This window comes from Mus musculus, chromosome 9 (genome assembly GCF_000001635.26).
Source record: "Mus musculus strain C57BL/6J chromosome 9, GRCm38.p6 C57BL/6J".
Lineage (NCBI taxonomy): Eukaryota > Metazoa > Chordata > Mammalia > Rodentia > Muridae > Mus > Mus musculus.
In genome coordinates, this window is record NC_000075.6 from 70,765,884 (window position 1) to 70,787,555 (window position 21,672).

Sequence of the window (21,672 nt, forward strand, 5' to 3'; positions counted from 1 at the left end):
GAGCTTTGAAATTTTGAAGGAATTAATGTGTGCATATAGCGCTCACCGTGTCCTGTGACTTTCCTCAGAATCTGGCCAGCCTATCTGTGGAAACGGGATGGTGGAACAAGGGGAAGAGTGTGACTGTGGCTACAGTGACCAGTGCAAAGATGATTGCTGCTTCGATGCCAACCAGCCAGAGGGGAAGAAATGCAAGCTGAAGCCTGGGAAGCAGTGCAGGTACCTACCTTGCCAACCTGTGATGCCAACGTCCCTGCAAGGCCACCCACAGCAGTTAGGACAGATGAAATGCTGATATCAAGAGAGCTGTATAGCCGTGGAAGTTTGCCTTGCTTTGTTGTATTGTTATTTATTTGTTTATTTGGAGTGACAGCATCCTGTTTTGACATTTGGAACAATTTATAATTTAGTGATTTGGCTATTGAAAAAGAGAATGTGAACAGGCTGCTCCATCAAATGCATGTATCATCTAGTTCCTAACTGTGAAAACATGACTGTATTACTTTAAACTATTTAGGTGAAGTGGGGCGTGTAGGCTTCTGTGACTTAGTACCATATCATCATTTCACTGTCAAATGCAGTCATGATTTCAGGAAATAGACTACAGCTTACACAAACTTTTTAAATGGTTAGTCAGTGAATCCAAGTTCAATTTAGTACAGAGAGGTGTAAATTGATTAATGTGTTATGTAGCTGTGGGGGAAAACACTAAAAAGTTTTCTAATCCTGAATTTACCTCACAAAAGGCAGATTAACAATACTGATTTTAGCATTTTTGACTGTGGAAACCATGTACATAATCATCTTCTTAGACTTGCTAGACTGTCCAAAGAGAGTAGCTTGTTACTAGTAATAACTGAAGTTGTAGTCCAGTAATGAACTTACCACTTAAGAGGTGACGTTCATGATGTGAAAATATGGCTCATATCTAGGTGTATAATAAATAGCTAGTGATTTACTTTATCTGATTATTTAACACTTCTCCTAGTCCGAGTCAAGGACCCTGCTGTACAGCACAGTGTGCATTCAAGTCAAAGTCTGAAAAGTGCCGGGATGATTCTGACTGTGCAAAGGAAGGGATATGCAATGGCTTCACAGCCCTTTGCCCAGCATCTGATCCCAAGCCCAACTTTACAGACTGTAACAGGCACACACAAGTGTGCATTAATGGGGTAAGCATGTGATTTAAGATGTTTTAAATTTTATTGAACATCCTTTTTCAGAATAATGATTGCCACCCATCAGGTAACTATTCTGGGGTTCCCATTCAGTAAGATCCTATCTGTTCCCCACAAAACCTGGAGTGTATGTAACACAATTGCCTGGTGGCATATAGTTAGCTCCTGACTCACCTTTCATTTTTGCAACTGTGTATCTTTGGTATGCACAAGAGTACAACTAGGCATGTGGTCTTATCTGCACTGCTTTTAAGTTGTATAAATTAATATTTCAGGAGTCTGAATAAAAGAACTCATCTGGTCATTTTCTCAGAGTGTGAAATCTTCTGAGCTCCCATGGCTAAATGTTACTTTGTTCTGCATGAGGAAAACTTATTTTTTCTCTGCTTATAGAGGAGCCATAGTAACCAACACAAATGTGGAGCTGCCCCTTCCTCTGCTTTTAAGTTTTTTGTTTTTTTCTTCATTGCTTTAAAAGTTGTACAGCTTTCTTTCATTTACTCTCAGATCTATATATGTGGTATTATTGACGCTGGTGTTCATCTGTGGGTTTGTTTTGTGGTGCTGCGGATCAGACCCAGGGCCTTGCATGTGCTGGCAAGTGCTTGCCATGGAGGCGCAAACCCACACCTGTTGTTTGTAACTCCCATTGCCACTTTATTATTTGACATCAAAAGCATATACCTACCTAATACCATGAACAGTCTTGACTACACAGAGATGAAATAAAATTTGCCTTTCCCCCAGCAATGTGCAGGTTCTATTTGTGAAAAGTATGACTTGGAGGAGTGCACCTGTGCCAGCTCTGATGGCAAAGATGATAAGGAATTATGCCATGTTTGCTGCATGAAGAAAAGTAAGGCTTTTCAATAACTCCTCCTAAAATCAACTTCCAAAATGGTTTTTTTTTCATCCTTTGGGAATGAGGTTTATTGGGAGAAAGGCCTTTGAGACCATGATGGAGCCTTGATGTGGAGAGCATAAGAAAGGGACAGCAGTATCAAAAATAGCTTAGCAGCTCCTTAAAGAGAAAGAAGCTTCCCTCTAAAACCTGGAGAGAGGGGCTGGAGAGATAGCTCAGTGGTTAAGAGCCCTGACTGCTCTTCCAAAGGTCCTGAGTTCAATTCCTAGCAACCACATGGTGGCTCACAACCATTTGTAATGGGATCTGATGCCCTCTTCTGGTGTGTCTGAAGTGTACTCATTAAATAAATAAATAAATAAATAAATATTTTTTTAAAAACCTGGAGAGAAGCCTGTTATAGCTTACAGTGGGACACAGAAAAGACAGAGACAGAGAAAGACCTAGAAAGAGCGCCATGACAGTGATGGCAGCGGTGGGATGGTATGGGTCAGAGAAGATCCTTGCCTTTAATTGTTAAACAGTTTAGACAGATACTTTCCAGCTAAATCAGTTCTTTTGAGAAAAATTTAAATGTAGCATTGCACTATGGTCTTTACAATGTTGCTAAGTAATACATTAGAACAGATCTTGCCAGCCTTAGATAATAATTCATGTAAACATACCTCAATGGTTTTAAAGCCATTGCAGGCACTAAGTCAATTGTTTGTTTATATTTTAACATTTAAGGTAAATGAGTAATGATGTTACTCTGACAAAAAGTATAGATCTGTGAAACATGGGAAAGAGCTTAAGTAGTCTGTTTTTTTCCGAGACTGCCCTGCCAGGTATTCTGACCTCTGTTTATGTTTGGCACTTCTTTTTCCAGTGGCTCCATCAACTTGTGCCAGTACAGGCTCTTTGCAGTGGAGCAAGCAGTTCAGTGGTCGGACTATCACTCTGCAGCCGGGCTCTCCATGTAATGACTTCAGAGGCTACTGTGATGTTTTCATGCGGTGCAGATTAGTAGATGCTGATGGCCCTCTAGCTAGGCTGAAAAAAGCCATTTTTAGTCCACAACTCTATGAAAACATTGCTGAGTGGATTGTGGTAAGTCTAGTCTTCATTCATTAAAAACCTCAAAATGTTTGATCTTAATTTTACTTGGGTAGAGGTCACCAATATTGGAGGATGAACACCTTGCCTGTTTATACTAGAATCACTATATGTATAGTCTTTGAATGTTTAGATATCCCTGGCTCTTATTTCCTTCTGTAGTGATCGGCATATCCACCTGAAAGTATTGAAAACTGTGTTAGGTGGTAGGAGTCGTTCTGTGTCCCTCTGCTGCTTTGCTTACATTGTCTCTTGCAGGTGACTTCTGGTGGTACGTGTTGGTGTTTTCACTGGGCTTTTTGGGAAAATGCTCCTTGTTTTTCTTATTTCTCTGTTGTTTCAGTAGAACAGATAGCCAGCTATGGGTCTTACCTTGCTCAAGAGTAAAAATGAGAAAGACATTTTCTGAAGGCTTTTTTTCCTGCATTTGTTGTTGTTTTTCTTCTGATCTTTCAGTGTAATTTTTGGGTCTTAGTCTTGTCTGTGATAGATGTTGAACAATGTAAGATCATATGAAGAGTCAGTTACAGATTCTTTAATGGCTGTACTGCATACGTGGTCCTCATCTATTATATTGAATTTTTAAGTTCACATTTCTCAAAACTGTAAAATCACTGACTTGAGGGGGCAACTCAGTTAGTAGAGTGCTTGTCTACTATGCATGAGCCTCTGAGTTGTTGGAACCAGTATTCATGAAATGGGGTATGGTAGCACATGTGGTTATTCCTAGCATTTGGAAGGTAAAGGAGGAAGATTGATGTTAAGGTCTTCCTCACATAGTATCTAGCTCATTCTAGCCAGTCTGGATTATGTAAGAAGCTGTCTCAGAAACAGAGAAACAGCCAGCCAGTGATACTGGAGACCCTGTCTCAAAACAAAACAAAACAAACCTTTGAAACATTGTATTTCCTGTGGTTTTCTTAAAGAATTGCTGAGATTAGCCTAAATGTTCATGCATTCCAAGTGTAGGAGACTTACTTTCAAGTGGCATGTTTAGGGACATGTTATACCTAAAACCAAGTAGTTTGCTTTGTAAATTGATTTAGAACTCAAACTCTTTCCAAGTTTTTTTTTTTTTTTAAAGTAGATTTAATGAAAGATTCCTTTCTGTGAATTAGCAATGAGAATGCTTATCTTAAGTTCTGGAATGATTAATCAGACACTGTATGTGAGTGAGGGTTAACACATGCCTTTTATTTTATAATGTCAATGTGGGTGTATTATCCTCAGCTAGCACTATCCACAATGCCTGGAGTGCAGACCGAGATGCTTTAGTGAGCATCGGCCAGGTCAAACAAGACAATAAATGCTGAGTTTGTTTTACATTATTTGTCTCATCTGATTTTGTGCAGTTTCCTTGCATAACAAGGTTTGTTTTATATTAATGATAGTTTGAATCTTGATGTCCTATCATTTCTGTGGTGATATATATATTGTTAGGCTATTCTGCTATGAGGCTATGCAAGAAGTGAAGGACTTCCTTCACTGTCTTTTCCAGTGCTGCCTGGTGTCCTTTTGTCTCTGTTGATGGTGCTCTAGGACTCCTTTTCTCCTCATGCAGTTCTGTGGCGACTGAAGAACCTTGAGAACACTTCGATATTTTATGGGTACTGTTGTTGTCATGGAGATAATCATGGAGATAATCAATATTTTATGGATACTGTTGTTGTCATGGAGATAATCTTTTTTGTGTGTGTGTGTGTGTGAAGTGTTGTTTTGACAACCATGTTTAGATTTTTCCAGAATATGCTCTGCTGAGTCTGTCTGGCGAGGAGGCATTAACTTTAGTGCCTGCTTGTAGTTCTTGAGAAGACTGCGAGAGTGTTCACCATTAAGTCTGTTGAGATCCTGGGCCATTATCACCTGTTTAAGTGGGATTTGAGGACATCAGTAATTCTTTTCCAGTTTCTGCTATAGTTGATATGGTCTTACTTCTCTTTGCATCTTTTGCACTGGGTTTGATCTGGCAAAGAACCATTTTTTACCATTTTTGGGTTTTGTTTTGTTTTTTTATTTTTTTGATTTATCATTATGTGTCTCCTTTCTTTCATTCTCACTGTGCTGTGACTTTTTTTGTTTTTGTTTTTGCTTTTTTTGTTTGTTTGTTTTTTTGTAGCATGTGCAATTTTAATATAGGAATCGTTCAATAGCCTGGTCATTTACTTTAAAACATGTCATTGTTCATCAACAAATACTCTCTTACTGTATAATTTAGTGAGAATGTTCTCAGCATAAGAGGAATATGCTAAATTTCATTTTTTTCCAATTTTTTATTAGATATTTTCTTTTTGTTTGTTTTTTTCTTTGTAGACCAGGCTGGCCTCGAACTCAGAAATCCACCTGGCTCTGCCTCCCGATTGCTGGGATTAAAGGCGTGGGCCACCACGCCCAGCTTTTTTTTTTTTTAAGATATTTTCTTCATTTACATTTCAAATACTATCCCAAAAGTCCTCTATACCCTCCCCCCACCTCCCCAACCCGTGCTGTGACTTTTTATTTAAGTTTGCCAAAATCTTGTGATGATGAAGATGATGGATCCTTATACCCCTTTTCACTATGGTGTCCAGGTCTCTAATCCCTGGGCTTCAGGAGTCTCTCTACCTTCAGCCTCTGAGTAGCTGAGCTCGTACACACTCCTTTATTTTTTTTTGAGGCAAGTCTTGTATCATAGCTCTAAATCTGGCTCTATATGGCCCAAGCTGAGCTCTAACCAACAGCAGTCCTATAGCATCCTCCAAAATGATCCCTCCCTCCCTCCCTCCCTCCCTCCCTCTCTCTCTCTCTCTCTCTCTCTCTCTCTCTCTCTCTCTCTCTCTCTCTCTCTTGATAGGGTTTTTCTGTCCTGGAACTCACTCTGTAGATCAGGCTGGCTTCGCTCAGATCTGTTTTCTCTCTCCCACCCAAGTGCCGGAATTAAAGGAGTAGAGTGTGCCACTTCCTCCTGGCTCACTTTCTCATTTTAAAAATCAGTTTCTGTCCCTGTATTTTGTTCTAACTTTGTGAATGTAGCTACTAAGAATCTGGTTTGTTTTTGTTTTTTTTTTATTTTGAGTAGGAGATTTAGGGCAATGGTTCTCAAGTGGATCACAAACTACAGTTGCTCTCAGGTTGTTTGTCCAGTGCCTCTGAGAAAACTGAGGCCAGTGAGATCTAGACAAGTCATGGATTGCATACGTCTTTGTAGCTTTGTTTTCACAACAATCACAGGAGAATTTACTCACGGAAGGATTATAAGCCTAGATGTCCTTAGATGTCATTTGGTATACATTGTCCAAGAACAGCAGCTATTAGTGTCATCACAGGGCCTAGACCAAGTAAGTCAGAGCTCTTAGAATTGGTCCAAAGTATCTCCATGCCCATGGTGGCTAGAAGAGTGCATGGATCCCCTAGAGCTGGAGTTACAGACAGTGTGAACTGCCATGGGGTCGCCGATAATTGAAGTTGGTTTCTTTTGGAATTGAGAGAGAAGGCTGTGAGTTCAGAAACTCACAGTATAGGATATGGAAGATAGGCACATAGAAGTGTATTTCAGTTCTGTGTGTTGTTTTCATAGAAAACAGCAGGTTCTATTGGAGAAGTCTTAAATTTTTTAAATTTTTTTGTTTTTTGTTTTTGATTTTGTTTGTTTTTGGTTTTTGTTTGTTTTCCGCACACACATGTGGTGCTGGGAACTTACCTCAGGGCCTGATGTGCTTTAGACAAATTATCTGCGACTCAGCCACTGAAAAGTTCTCTTTAAAAAGACATTACAACTTGATTCTTAAGTGCGGCAGTAGCAAATATACAGGAATGTTTCATGGAGAAGAAAGTGCATGAATCTTCCACATGAAAACTGTTTGAAAAGTCTTTTGAAAGCTTAGTGAATTTTAGTGATTGACAAAATACTCCATTTAAAAGCAGGCCTGCTCCTTGCCCTGCAGCCTGTCTGCCCAGGATGAATTTTTTGTGTGCTCTTTAGGGTCTAAGTAGAGCCGTGCTGCTTTGCACACTCAGGCTTCATTTCCTGCTTTCTTTCCCCGCTCCTGTGCTATCCAGCTTTAGGACAAAGAGTTTAAATGAAAAGGGGGCAAAATTAAACCCTTTGTTTGCATAGTTGTAGCACTGATAGCTGAATGGAAGGTGTTAGGAGCACAGATGGCTGGAGACTAAGTGTTAAAGAACACAGAAGCACTAAGGATGGAGGTAGCTGCTCTGACAGCACTAGACCTCAGCCTCAGTGGAGCAGGACTACCATTGCCCTTTGCACTAAAGAGTTGACTGCAGTACGGTTCCCCTGGTATTAACTAACTGGGCTCCAGGACTGCTGAGCTTCCAACATTGCTCACAATTGTCTTTGGACTGTTTGGACAGACTGACAACAGTACCCTGCCTCTTGATAAATAGCAACTATGTTACTTGAGAGTGAATAAAAATAGAAAAATAAAAGAAATCCATAGAAAACTTCTATAACAAGGATGATATATCATCCTGAGGACAAAGAAGAAAGGAACTCTGAAAATTGCTTTCTATAGCAAATAAAAGAATGTTTTAGAAAACTAACAATCTAAGATAGGATACAAGGAATAGATTAAAGAGCAGATTGTAAGTAAGCTCCGGGTCTTCAAATGAACATTCAGCAGAATACAAAAGTATACCTGAGCATCCTTGGAACAGCTGGAAAACAGCAGAAACTGATATTTTGTCTTTCTGGACTTTTTACTCATAGATCATAAACCAGCACAATAGTTGTCTTAAATGACTGTGGGGGAAAAGAGTAGATTGTAAACCCATGGTTTCTAAGCCAAATTCAGCCCCATCAACATGTTTTGTGTGGTTTGCACATTGCTTTTAGACAATCTGAACAAGTTTGCCAGCATTTACAATAGACTTCATATAGAAATTCAGATTTGTAACTTCTAAAAAACAAATCTTTGGGAGGGAAGATTGAGTTGCATTGCACTTTCTTGCCAAGAGGACATTGCTACGGTGAGCGGAAGAGTGACAGACTAGAAACTTCTGTCACAGGCTATAGCATACAAAGGAAATAGAAGAAAGGTGGTTGTGGGACTCTCTCATGCATACCTGCAACCCAAGGATGGTCAGAGACTGACGAGAAGCCACGTGCAGTGTAAACCATTCTAAGTTCATTTTGAATTCAAAACAAAATCACCCTCTTTCTGTTTTCTGTTCCCTCTCTTTTCTTTCATATTTTTGGGGTGGAGGTGGGGAAAGGATTGAGACAGAATCTCCTGTGGCCCAGTCTAGCCTCAAAGTGAGTATTAGTTGAGGCTAAACTCCTGCTTCTCCTGCCTTCATGTCCCTGTTGCTGGAATCACAGACATACCACCACATCTGGCCTCCTCCTCCTCCTTTCATTACTTTTAATTTTCACATCCTGGGTATTTCAGTGTTCTGTGTACCATGGATGTACCTGGTATCTGCAGGGCCCAGAAGACAGTTGTTAGATCCCTTGGCACTTCAGTTCCAGATGGTTGTATGAACTACCATGTTGATTCTGGGAATTGAACCTAGATCCTGGAAGAGCAGCCAGTGTTCTTAAACACTGAGCTATCTCTCCATTGCCTTTACACAAAAACAAACAAACCTAAAAGTGTGGGGCGGGTTTGTGTGTGTGTGGTACGTGCATACGTACGCATGTTGAACAGTTTGTTCCTAAAGCCTTTGGGTGATTCTAAGCAAGGTAGGAATCCATCCAAGGTGTGTACAGCTGTAGAACCACAGAGATGGCTGGCTTACAGGTGAGTCTTATGTGGTTAGGAGGGTGTGGGGAAGAGCACACTGTGGCATGGCATCCCCCAAGTAATGGAAGGTGAGTGCCATGTCAGAGTACAAGTGGAGTGAGCGGGTTCTACAGTGAGTTGCCTCTCCCATGTAGAAGGCAAGTTCCATGTCAGAGTGCAAGTAGGTTAAGGAGGGGTCTTCCTAGGAGGAGAAACACTACAAGGAACCAGGCTTCAACAGCAACATGGGTGGTCCGGGACTCAGGTATTGAAAGAACAAGATGAACCTGGAAGCTTTTGTGTCACAAAGTAAGTCCTTAAAGAACGAGGTGGGGAGAGTGTCAAAAACCCCATGGTAATGGTGGTATTGGGTTATAACCCATTGTATAGAGTAGGAAACGCCAAAGGAACAGTAAGTAAGTAAATGATAATTTATGGGGAATGGAATGTATACATAGTTCCAAATTACATCTCCATAAAATACTCATTGATTCTACAAAGGAAAAGTATATTGTTGATTAAGTCTGGTGAATAATATCACAATCAAGAAATCAAGGTTAGCATCAGAGTGATGAAGTCAGAGTCATATCCCCTGTGTTAGGACGTGGTAAAAGAGTACAAGAGCCCTTTTGTGATACTCCCGATGCTTGGTCAGAATCTGATCATATGAAACACCAGAGAATTCAAAGTAGGTTGTTACAATCCTGTATTAACAACTGCCCTGAAAATGCCAAGTGTCCAAGTTTTAAAGGCCAGAGGGAGCTGTGCTACCCTCCAGAATGAAGGTCAGCAGTAGGGCCCAACAGCACATGGTGCTGAAGATGTGATGAGACGTCTTTGATGAACAAGGTCTATCCAGGAAAATACTCTTATATCTTAGATTTAATAAGAATTTGTGCGTATATGTCTGTCTATCTCTCCAACCATCTGTCTGTGGTCTGCATGTGCATGTGCATATGTGGGAGGCCAGAGTTTGATGCTGGGTAGTGTTTTCCACTTTTGTTGTTGTTATTGAGATAGGGCCTTTCACTGAACTTGTAGATTTCTGATTGACAAAACTGCAAGCCCAAGAGATTCTCTTGTCTCTGCTCCACAGTGCTGGGATTATAGATATATGCTTTTACATCTGGCTTTTTAGTGTCAAGGGATCTGAGCTTGGGTCCTCATTTTGGTGACAAGACAGGCCCTTTACCAATTGAGCCCTATGTTATGGGACTTTCATGGGGAATAGTGTGGTGCATAAAGCTGGGTCCGATTTTTGAAAGTTCTTTGCACTGTGCTTACAACTTTTCATTATATTAGCAATTCTTTCAAGAGGAAACAAAAGGTTTTTTTTTTTTTTAATATGAGGGAACTTACGTATGCAGAAAAAGTGACTTGGGGTGTTTTGAGATAGCATGTGTTTTTATTTTAGGATCTGGGTAAACAGTACAGAGTTAGTAAGTTGTGTAAAGCCTCAGATGATAGAGGCGTTTTGAATGTTTTGCTAGAAACAATGAGTAGTAATTGCATAAGTGTTACAGTAATCTGCATTAAACCCAGTGTGGACATTCAGAAATTGAAAATTGTGAATATTTCATATGATGGATGTTAGTATCTGCTGTCTTAAAACAGTTTAATTCTGTTCCTGTCAGGCTCACTGGTGGGCAGTACTGCTTATGGGAATTGCCCTGATCATGTTAATGGCTGGATTTATCAAGATTTGCAGTGTTCACACTCCAAGTAGTAATCCAAAGTTGCCGCCTCCTAAACCACTTCCAGGTAAGGTGCTGAGCGCTGGGTGCTGCTGTGAGCAGAGCCAGAGCTGTGGGCAGGGAGGACGCAGCCTCAGGAGGCTTTAGTTTAGTAACTGAGTTTAGAGGGCTGTGTTTTTGATAAATTGCCTGACAAATGATTCACTGGCTGTGTAATTGTTCGTCAGTCCAATCTAGTTATTGACTACCATTGTAATGCTGATCTATCCTGAGTGCCAAGAAACATTTGACCAACATTTTGATTTTTGGTTGGATCCTCCTTCCTTGTTTTTGTCTCAGTCTCTTGCCATACCTTGTTTGTGTTACTGTAGTGGAGGTGATTTTAAATTATTGGCCTTTGTATCTAAATAGTTAATGGCTCTGATACCATTTGTAATGTCTGTGTTCTTGAAATAGTTTCTGGTAGGAAGCACATTTTCCTCTGCAAGAGGCTTACTGAGAAATATAAGTTTGCATGTAGGGAGTCTTAGCTTCAGATGTTAAGAACCTGTCAGATAGTCTCCACCCTTCCCTCTGGAGGACACTGCCACTAGGACAAGTCAACTTTGAGCATTTGAAGAAGACAGAAGGGGATGGCTGTTTTGTTGCAGTTAGTCTGATCAGTTTCCCCTTCCCCTCTCCAAGGTGTGGCTAGTCATTACAGGTGTGGGGAAGACTGCCTAAGGCAGTGGCAGGGAAGCCAGGGCTGTGTGCTACTGTGTGGCCTCCTCAGGAGAGCCTTGCCTCAGAGTGGTTTCTTCTACTTTGTATTTCCCCTCAGCTGTTCCTTGCATTTTCCCGTGTTAGGACAAGAGTGCCCAGGAGTCATGATGGGGGTGGAGGATGTCTGATTTGATATACTTGCTTTCTTAAGTTTCCTAAGTCAGAACCCAGGCACTTGTGTGAGTTGAACACATTTCCAAGAGCTATAGGACACTTTTGAGGCATGGTTGCCATGGTGTCCTTCTTCATTGGAGCAGATAATGCACTTGTGTGTTGACACCTCTGAAAATGATCGTCACTTGTTAAATCTTCATAAAAGTGCTGACTTAAGGACGGCTTTAAAGTCTTCATGATAGACTGTGTGAATGACTTCCCATCCTGCTGTGCAGACAGGCCTCAAGAGTCTGTCAGGGCTCCAGTCAGAGATTCTGCTCTCAAAGCTAAAATAATTCTGACTGGTCAGTCTAATTCTTTAAGTACTTGAAATGTGCCCCATCTCCACTGAGATGTGCTGTTAAATATTAAATATGGATCAGACTTAAAGACAACATAAAATAGTAAAATATTTTAGTAATTTTTATATTGAGTACATGCTACAGTTGGTATTTTTAACTTGAATTGGCCTAGATAAAATAAATATTAAAATTTATTTTTATTTTATTATGGCCACCAGAAAACTGAAAAGTGTTACGGGGTACCTATTTCTGCTGGTCAGTGCCAAAAAATAGCTTTTCTTGGTGAAAGAGTGCTTCCCTTTTGAAGATTAGGAGGTGGTGCTCAGGGAGCTGTTTTGCTTTCGTTGCAGGCACTTTAAAGAGGAGGAGACCGCCACAGCCCATTCAGCAGCCCCCGCGTCAGAGGCCCCGAGAGAGTTATCAAATGGGACACATGCGACGCTAATGCAGCTTTTGCCTTGGTTCTTCCTAGTGCCTACAGTGGGAAAACTTCACTCCAAAGAGAAACCTGTTAAGTCATCATCTGCAAATGATACCCTTACAGTTAATAGTTGAAGAAAAATGGCAAGAGATCATGTCCTCAGATCAGGTGGAATTACTCAAAATTTAAAGCCTGAAAATTCCAATTTTGGGGGTGGGGGTGGGATGGAAAAGGAACCCAATTTTCTTATGAACAGATATTTTTAACCTAATGGCACAAAGTCTTAGAATATTATTATGTGCCCCATGTTCCCTGTTCTTCGTTGCTGCATTTTCTTCACTTGCAGACAGACTTGGCTCTCGATAAACTTTTATCACAAATTGAAATATATTTTTTTCAACTGCCAATCAAGGCTGGGAGGCTCGACCACCTCAACATTGGATACATCACTTGCCAATGTACATACCTTGTTATATGCAGACATGTATTTCTTACGTACACTGTACTTCTCTGTGCAATTGTAAACAGAAATTGCAATATGGATGTTTCTTTGTATTATAAATTTTTCCGCTCTTAATGAAAAATTACTGTTTAATTGACATACTCAGGATAACAGAGAATGGTGGTGTGCAGTGGTCCAGGATTCTGTAATGCTTTATGCAGGCAGTTTTGAAATGAGAATCATTTTCCCTTTTCTTATGGTGGAGTTGGTTCTTACATACATTTTTTTCCTTGTTACATGGCTGCTGTGAGCAGGAGAGGCTGTGCTGAAGAACGCAGCTGATGGCTTGCAAACTGGACAGCAACAGCATTTGGCTTCAGAGTCAGCTCTTTTTGTAGATGTCTGATTTCTGCTTAGTATTTTATACTTTCTAAATCAATTCCATTTTTAAATTGCTAGGTGAATTTTTTCATGCCTTGGAATTATGTTGGAAATGATTAATTTTCATCTGTAGCCTGCTTATTACTTTGTGTATTCCATATACTTCAAGCCTGCTAATTCTGTTTTTATCCAATATGAAAAAGAAAATCAGTGTCTTCATTGAAATACTTGGACAGTTAGTTCTTCAGCACTGTCACTGATCACTGGTAACCACTAGAGATGGGTGATTTGCTCAGCAGGTAGTTGAAATTGTAGATAGGTTTTTCGACGTTGTTTTCCCCCCAACATTTTAGCAACAATGAAGGTAGACAGCACAGTGTCCCATTACAAACTTCTTTTTTAAGCAGATAAAATATTGGCTTTTTTAAAGAAAGAGAAAGCAAAAGCATTTAATGTATTAACAGGCTTATCGCTATGCAGAAAATGGAGGGGGCATTAAAAAATGTAAGCTTGTGACATATTCATTGCTTCTGTTTTCCAGCTACATCACTTAAATTAGAAGTCAGCAGCAGTGATCTTCCTGGCTTTACATAGGAGGCAATCTAGAGAAGGTTGACAAGATTACTGTGTTTGGCTTTTTTTTTTTTTTCCTTTTTTCTTAAGAGTCTAAGGTTTACACAATCACTCACAATGTGACGCGAGCCAGCAAGGCCAAAACCGCTAGAGAAACAATGGGATCTCTCCTTGTAAACTTGTACAGTACGCGGGACTTTTTTCAAAACAGCTTTTTGTACATGATTTAGAGACAAATTTTGTACATGAAACCCCAGATAGACTATAAATAATTCTAACCCAACAAGTAGGTAGCTGTGTATGACACTGCTTTAAATCATTCAAATGCCTTTGTTTTTGGACTGTGCAAAGGTTGGAAGTGGATTTGCATTTCTAAAATGGTGACTTTTATTCTGCAAGAGTTCTTAGTAACTTCTTGAGTGTGGTAGACTTTGGAACATGTACATTTTTTGCTTGTAATGTTATCCTGTGGTAGGGTTTTGCCCTATTTTATTTTGAGTCTAAGTTAAATGTTTTCTGAAGAGATACATGCACTGAACTGTTTCCACTACAAATCAAGATGTGGTTAAAAAATGAAAGGACCAGGACCAGTGAGATCTAATACTACTGTCAGTTTAATGTCCACTGTGTTTTATACAGTATCTTTTTTTTGTTGTTCACTTTGGAAATTTTTACTAAAACCTGCAAAAAATAAAGTATTGTGCAAAGATGTAAGGTTTTTTGAAACTTGAAATGCATTAATAAATAGACTTGATGAAATCAACTTGAGGTCTATGCTCTTTGGACTCAGAAACATCAGAAGTAGCCACCATGCTGAATGAAGGACTATTCAGCAGAAAGGTCTCTCCATGCAAGTGAGGGCATCACTGCTACAGTCCAGAGCCATGGTGCACAGTTGATTGCCATTATCACATGTACACTGTATGTTGAAAGTTACTCAACACAACGGCTTCTCACTGTTTCTAAGCAGTGTCCAGGACTTGTCCTAGTGAAGAGCTGAAGCTAACTGGAAACTTGTAGTCTTCTTTCTGTGTTCTCAAAGTTCTGTCTGGGTGCTAAGTGCTTTTATTAATGTCTGATTTATCTGGATGTGGTAGTGCCTATCCATAATTTCAGTACTGTAGAGGCTAACGTAGGAGGATCTGGAGAGAAAAGGTAAACCTAGGCTATATGCAAGATTCCTTCCCTAAACAATCCTGGTAAAGAAATTACCTAGCATGCACGTGGACCTTGTCTTCAATTCATAACTCCCCTGTCAGTTCCCCCACACAAAAGAAGACTTGGTCTAATGAAAATGTATTTGAAATTCTGAACTAACATTTTCCCGTCTTACCAGATTTATTATATATTGTAAGCAGAGAATTGACATTGTAATATTACCTACAAAAGAAATTATTTTGTATACAGGATAGTGCCCTTTATGGAATAATATGCCCCAAATTCCTATTTTAAAATTAAGACTAGCTATAAATATTGGTATATATTAAGTAAGTAAATATGTAATACTTTGTTTTTTCTTTTGTTTTTGTTTCTGTTTTTGTTTTTTAAGTGGACGTCTCACGCTGTAGCTGGCCTTGAACTCACTGCCTTTGCCTTGCAACTGCTGGAATCAGGGGCACTTATATTTGTGCCTACTTTTTCATACTTTTACAGTAGCGTTACTTAATAATTAGGGGGTTGTTTTGTTTTGTTTCCCCATGAAACTGGTAATTTTTACCAAGTCAGATAATTGCAAATTTGTTGCTGCTTAAATTTTGTTTGGAATTTATTTTTGGTATAGTTTTCTAAATTTCAACACCAGTTTACAAACAAATATATCATTACAGTTTCGGGATTTAGTGATTTCCATAGCACCAGGCAATATGTAGGCTGGGGAAGGGTTTATCTAAGGGAAAGACAGCTTTATAAGATTAGTCTTGGCTTTTCAGTATCTTTAATACTTTGTTGTCTAGGTACTTCAAACTTGTTGCATTCATAGTTGAATGTAAAACTGAAGATTTGCCCAAACTGAGCAGTTTTCTATTTCTAAGTCAGGTCTTGGGCTGCTATTGTTTTTTAAGGCCCAACTGTTGCTCTCAACATGGTGTCTTTGGTAGATGTGAGGTGCATACTTGTCCTTGAAAAGGCCTTTAAGTTCTCCTGGAGTATTTTTAGTCAAATGTCTCAGAGCATCTCGGAACAAAAGGTTTGGGCTTTCCCAGAGCCAGGGAGCAGGGAGGATGCCAGTTTGAAGCAGATGGTAAGGATAAATCGTCTTTAGAGAAGTCACCAATGCTGTAAGAGATTATAGGAGGAAACTTTTTTCTGTCTCAGAAACAAAAGATCATCACTTTGCCCAGAGTATAGCTTTTTTTTTTTTTTTTTTTTTTTAAGCATTTTAGATTCTCAATTAAGAACTCTCAAGCCAGGTACAGTGCATATGCCAGTAGTCCTAACTACTTAGGAGGCTGAGGTAGCCTTGCTTGTTCCCTAAGATAGAAGCCAGGCTGGGCAACAGAGCAGACACGTTTCCAAACAGGAGAGCCACATCAGCAGCAACAAAAGTAAAGACTTCCAGTTGATTTTTTTTTCCTCATTTATTACTAGTGTAGCATTTTTATTGTTTCTGGAGCCAACTCTTTAGTGAGACACAGATTAAACCTTTGTATTCTGTATTCCCATATGCTTTGTGTTTTCAGACATATACCTATGTGCTATTTTCATTAGAAACTTGTGTATTTATAACTGACAAGCATTTCAGAATGTGTTTTCTTTTAAAACGCAACTGGATACTAGATAAATACAAGAGGGTTGAATGCAGTGTTTATTACCTTCTCTGTCTGGAAATCCCCGTGAAAATGGCAGGGCTAATCCAACACAGAGTAGGTGAAGTGAAGAGCGTGGTAACAAGAATACATTTTTGGCCACTTGGAACAGATGGAAGTGTCTGCATGGTTTGGCAGCTCCAGGGTCACCACATTCTAAGCCTGAAGTGAAATGGGCAACTGGGCATGGGATAATGGATGCCCTGGTCTCCACTGTCAAGATTTCAGGGCACAATATATGAGTAAATGCATGTGACTCACAATATAATTTGTAACCTACCTTTCTCATTTAGCAAAAATAGTGATGGTGTATTAACCTTTCTGATGGCAGTAATGATCTCACCCTATGGAGGTATTGCATGCCTTTTTACATTAATCACTTCCCCATTGTTTGCATATGTAAGTTCCAGATATTTCATTGTTTTAAACAATCCTTTGTGGAAATCCTAAATCTAATAATACAGTCTTAAAACTAGAGTTTGGGGTTAAAGGTGTTTGAAAGGTCATTGATTTAAAAAGGTGATAGTGTCTTTGACTTTAAATATAAGACTTTCTTCTTAAAGAAATATGAGGGGTTGAAAATCTGCATGTATTGCCCCCACTTACGATTATTAGAAACAACAGTAGAAGACGTTTCTTGATTTCATGGAGGCCAAAATTTAGTGCTCCAGCTGTGGTCTTCAAATACTGTTTTCTTAAAAGGAATCAGACTTCCTTGGATAAATGGATAATTCTGGATATAGGGAAAGATATGTACAAAAAAAAAATCGGTCACACTAGTCTATACAATGATTCAGGAAGCACTTTGAAGATTTTAGCAACAGTGAAAATAATATCTTCAAGAGATTGAAACTCTGGTTTTACAAGTTCATACTTACTTTGGAATGTGAAAAACTTAAAGACATGCTGACCAAAAAAAACTGAAGAAAAATATAGAATTACGATGTTGCCATTTTCCTCTTCCGGGATTAAGGGGTAGAGAGGATCCCCTCCAGTGGCTGTCAGCCTCAGGAAGCGACAGCAGACCGAGGACACCCCTCAGCGGAAGCACATCTCTTCAGGAGCAAACCCACCATGTCCGACCATATCCTGCCTGATCAAGCTTCCAGACCTGACACCACTTCCTAAAAATAGAAGGAACAAATGAAAGCACAGGGGAATTCAACAGAATCCAGGCTTACAGGGAACTGCAGAGCAAGTGACCAACGAAAATTCAAAGAAAGAAAACGATTAATAAGAAGGGACTTAGCTTGCCAAGACTTATTTGGATTCTGCAGTGGGAAAACTTAAAAGATCATTAGGGATATGTGAAATATGATTTGATAGTTGGTGATGGTAAGAGATTACAGTAATTTTTAGTGTTAATTTTTAGTTAAGTTTAGTGTTAAATTTTGTTTAATTTTTTGTTAGGTGCTGGGGATTGAGCCAGGGCTTCATGTGTACTGGGCATGTGTCCTACCACGTGAGCTATACTTCCCAGTCCACTTGTGAGAGTGCCATTCTTAAAGGAAGTCCATATCACTTAGAGATACAAACTGAAATATTATTAAAGTGATGATTAGTGTCTTCAGATGTCTGTAAAAATACTGAAGAGTGGAGACGGCCAGTGTATGAAAGAAAGTTGAGAAGAGATTGTGAGTTGGTAATTGTTGAAGCTAGGCAATGGGGTACTTAACAATTCAGCATACTGTTTTTTTCTACCTATATTTAAATGTTTTCATTAAAAGTGTTTTAAATATGGATTGAGTTCATATAGAGAGGTTTACTCAAGGCTGTATTTATAACCTGTATTCATGATGAGTTTCATAATGATTTTTTAGTGGAATTAAGCTTGAACCAATCAAGCTAACATGATTAATTATATTCTGCTCCAGTTCCAATGAATGATTAATTGATTTTGAGTATGAGGGTAAAATTTGAAACTATCAGTCATTTGGGAGTCTTCATAAGCAACTGTTTGATCCCTCCTTACTTTCACAGTATTGTGTGACTTGCTAACTACTTAAGGAAAAGAACTGTCTTCTGTTATACATCAGGAATAATGGTCAAGTTACCACAGTAAACTCACAAACTGTATTTTGGGATAAATGTTAAGTAGCTCAGTACAGTAAACTGGAGTCCCATCTTTCTTGTTTAAGTAACACTGATCCCTGGAGGTTCAAATGTATCTTTTAAAAGGTATCCTGGGGTTGCCTCCCCCCACCCCGACTATAAGGGGATTAGAATAATTTGGCATGATGTGGGTTGTCTGTCATGAAAAGTGAAAAAAATGTTTTCAGTTTTCACTTCAGGAAGGCTGAGTCTGCTCAGTAATGCTGATAGACGGGTTACTGTGCTTGTCATAGCGTGTTTTACTGGCCTTTTTCCCCTCTGACTTGGGCTTCGGAGTTAACCTTGTGTGTTACTGACTGTCAGCTTTTACAGATTAAAGTGTTGTATGTTACTCATGTTTCCTAATTTAGTTCTGTGATAGTCCTGGTACCCATATTTACATCTTTGTTAACACTTTTCTGCCCCCTCTCACCATATCAGCAGGATAGAAATTCTGTCCTATACTATTCATAGTCGCTAAACTATGTGGACTGGTTATTCATTTCAGTCACTCACTGGACAGATTGTTTGAAAAATTATTTACTTTAGTGAGAGATGGCTCAGCAGTTAAGATGGCTGCTCTTTGAAAGGACCTGCTTTTGGTTCCCAGCACCCACATTGTACCTCACACCCAGCTGTAAATCCAGTCCCAGGGGATCAAAGGATGTCTTCTGCCTCTGCTGGCACAGGCATTACAGGCATACATACATGTAGGCAAAACACTCATATACAGAAAACAGAAAAAGTACCTTTTAAAACCAGACATTAAAAAAATTATTTTAAATACTTTGTATTCTTTGGTAGTTTTTACATGTTTATAATCACCTACAATTGCTAGGCTCCAATTCCAGCATGTACCCTGTCCAGTTTCCTGTTTATATTCTTTTAAAATAACATACTGTGTCCACTTAGTGCTGCCTGCATGAGTATAAGTAAGCCATCAGTGGCCACCACACACACACACACACACACACACTCACACACACACACACACACTTCCCTATCACCCATCAATTGTTAATAACTCCTCAGCTAGAGAGAGAGAGGCTGCCTCATGGCTGCCTTCCATATCCATGATGGAGTTGTTGACTGCCTGATCTTGTGCAGGTGACCACAGCTGCTAGAAGACAGCATTTCCCAACACTCCAACCCACTTTCTGTGATGCTCTCTGAGCCTTGTGGCGGCTGAGTGAGTACTCAAGTCACTTGCGTATGTTGACCAGGTATGGGTCTCTTCACTGACTGCTGCCCATTGCAGAAGGAAGCAGCACTATTCTACAGATATAAACACTTAGATGGCAGCTTCACAACATGTCCACTTATCAAAACAACAGTAGTGGGTTCCCCTATTATGGCCCATGTCCTCCCCACCTGTGGCCCTTTGTCCAGTATCAGGCATAAATCTTCTCTTATTTATTCTGGGGTATGTGTGTGTGTGTGTGTACACAGCTTTAAGGAGTCAGTTGTAGCCTCCCACCTTGTTGAGGTGGGGTGTTCGTTTTTTCTGCAGTTGCATTGATCTTTCCAGGCTTTCCGTTAGCTTCTGGGCAATTCTGCCTTTGCCGCCCATCTTGTCGTATACTGGGATTAGCCATAGCCCCACATCTGACTTTTTTTATGTAGACTCCAGGAATTAAACTTCAGGATGTCTGTTTTGCATGGTAATCCCTTTTATCTGAGGAGCCAGCCCCTGCTGGCTCTGAATGGGTTATTTTTTAAGGGCTTGTTGTGCAAGGCCACTACTACCTAAGAATAAAGTAGTGAACTTAACCATGTCCTTGTCCTGGTGGAGCTTGTGGTCCAGTAGGCTAAATAGATGGTAGTGTTAATCAAGCACGCATGGAATTAAAGTGTGCCATCCCAGCTATGGTAAGTGTTGAGGGAGGAGGCAGGGCCTAGTTAGAAAGGGAAAGGGTGTGCGAAAACATTGCTGGAACCAGAAGGCCGAGTGAGGGTTAAATGGTGTGCATAGTGATTTTAATGATACTGGCTTGGCTGTATGCTGGCCATTATGTTGTTAGATGTAACCCTAGTCATTTGGAATCCTCTAAATGTTTTTAATGTTTGTTTGTTTGTTTCTGCTTGACACTTCCATTTGTGAGCAGCTAGGAGAGTAACCTAGCAAATGTCATGCTTGGTGATTCTCTTTAGGATGTTGGCCTAGTAGTCTAGGAGATATAAAAGGCCCTTGGACTTTTAAACCATGTCCTCAATATCATGAATGCTATAAACTTGGGCTCAGGACATGGAGCCCTCCTGCTAGACTAAATGGTGTACCTCTCATTTGCTGTCCCCACCTCCCCAATCTACTCATTTCAAGTCACATACTGCAGCATTTGGTCAAACTCTTGACAGAATGCCTTACACTCAGAGGCTTTGGCAAGTCCTGTTCACTCACTGACTGTGGTTTTTCCCTGCAGCCCTTCAGGGCTGGCATGTAGAGGTCAGAAGGTGCCTTAGAGAAGTGGTCTTGGCAGTGAGTGCGGCTACTGGCTGAGCCACCTCAACAGCCCCTATAAAAGGATTCAGAGCAAAGCCGATAACCCCAAGACTCTGAGTGTAGGGATCAAGCACAGTGACTTCCTAACATGAAGAGATGGTGAATCGAGGATGAAGGATGCTGGGGGTTAAAGTGTAAAGGATGGTGTCAGTTGCTAATTGCAGCAGTAGCTACATTTATAGCTGACAGAATCTGTAAGGAAGGAGCTGATGGGTCATTACCTGTGTGACCTTGCAAAGGTAAGTAAAGCTCTTAGTCTCTCATCTGTGAAACAAGTATAATATTAACTGCCTTAAGGAAGTGTGCTGAAGAAAGAATATATATAAGGCACCTTGCACGGGGTGGGGGTGGGGTACCCAAATACCAACCTGTGTTTGCATGAATAACTGCATATTGAGCTAAGACAAATTCCTATTAAGTCCCTTCTCAAATGTGCTTAAAGGATGGTAGATCTGTGGTTAGTCCAAGTCTAGGAATAGTCATGAGTGTCTTCTTGTCTTCTTGTTGCCAAAACAACTTAAGAGAGAAGAGGTTTACTCGGGCTTACTGTTGAGGGGTCTGGTGCATCCTGGAGAGAAGCCAGAGCAGCAGGGGTGGGAAGGGACTGATCACGCAGCACGCACAGCCAGGAAGTGGCTGCTCAAGTGTCTCTGTCCATTTTATATAGTCATGCCTCTGGGTCTTCTGCCCAAGG

The 21,672-nt window shown here is 40.1% G+C and overlaps 1 protein-coding gene across 3 annotated transcripts in view; it reads left to right on the top strand.

Moving 5' to 3' along the window:
• Adam10 (a disintegrin and metallopeptidase domain 10) overlaps positions 1-14,346 on the top strand; it is a 101,286-nt gene extending 86,940 nt beyond the window's left edge. For all 3 annotated transcript variants that reach the window (XM_030244027.1, NM_007399.4, XM_011242657.3), the window contains 6 exons: positions 69-219; positions 989-1,172; positions 1,926-2,034; positions 2,909-3,129; positions 10,490-10,616; positions 12,117-14,346. In XM_030244027.1, coding sequence (XP_030099887.1) covers positions 69-219; positions 989-1,172; positions 1,926-2,034; positions 2,909-3,129; positions 10,490-10,616; positions 12,117-12,211 — 887 coding nt within the window. In that variant the 3' untranslated portion in view covers positions 12,212-14,346. The remainder of the gene's footprint in view (positions 1-68; positions 220-988; positions 1,173-1,925; positions 2,035-2,908; positions 3,130-10,489; positions 10,617-12,116) is intronic.
• Positions 14,347-21,672: the final 7,326 nt, after the last annotated feature.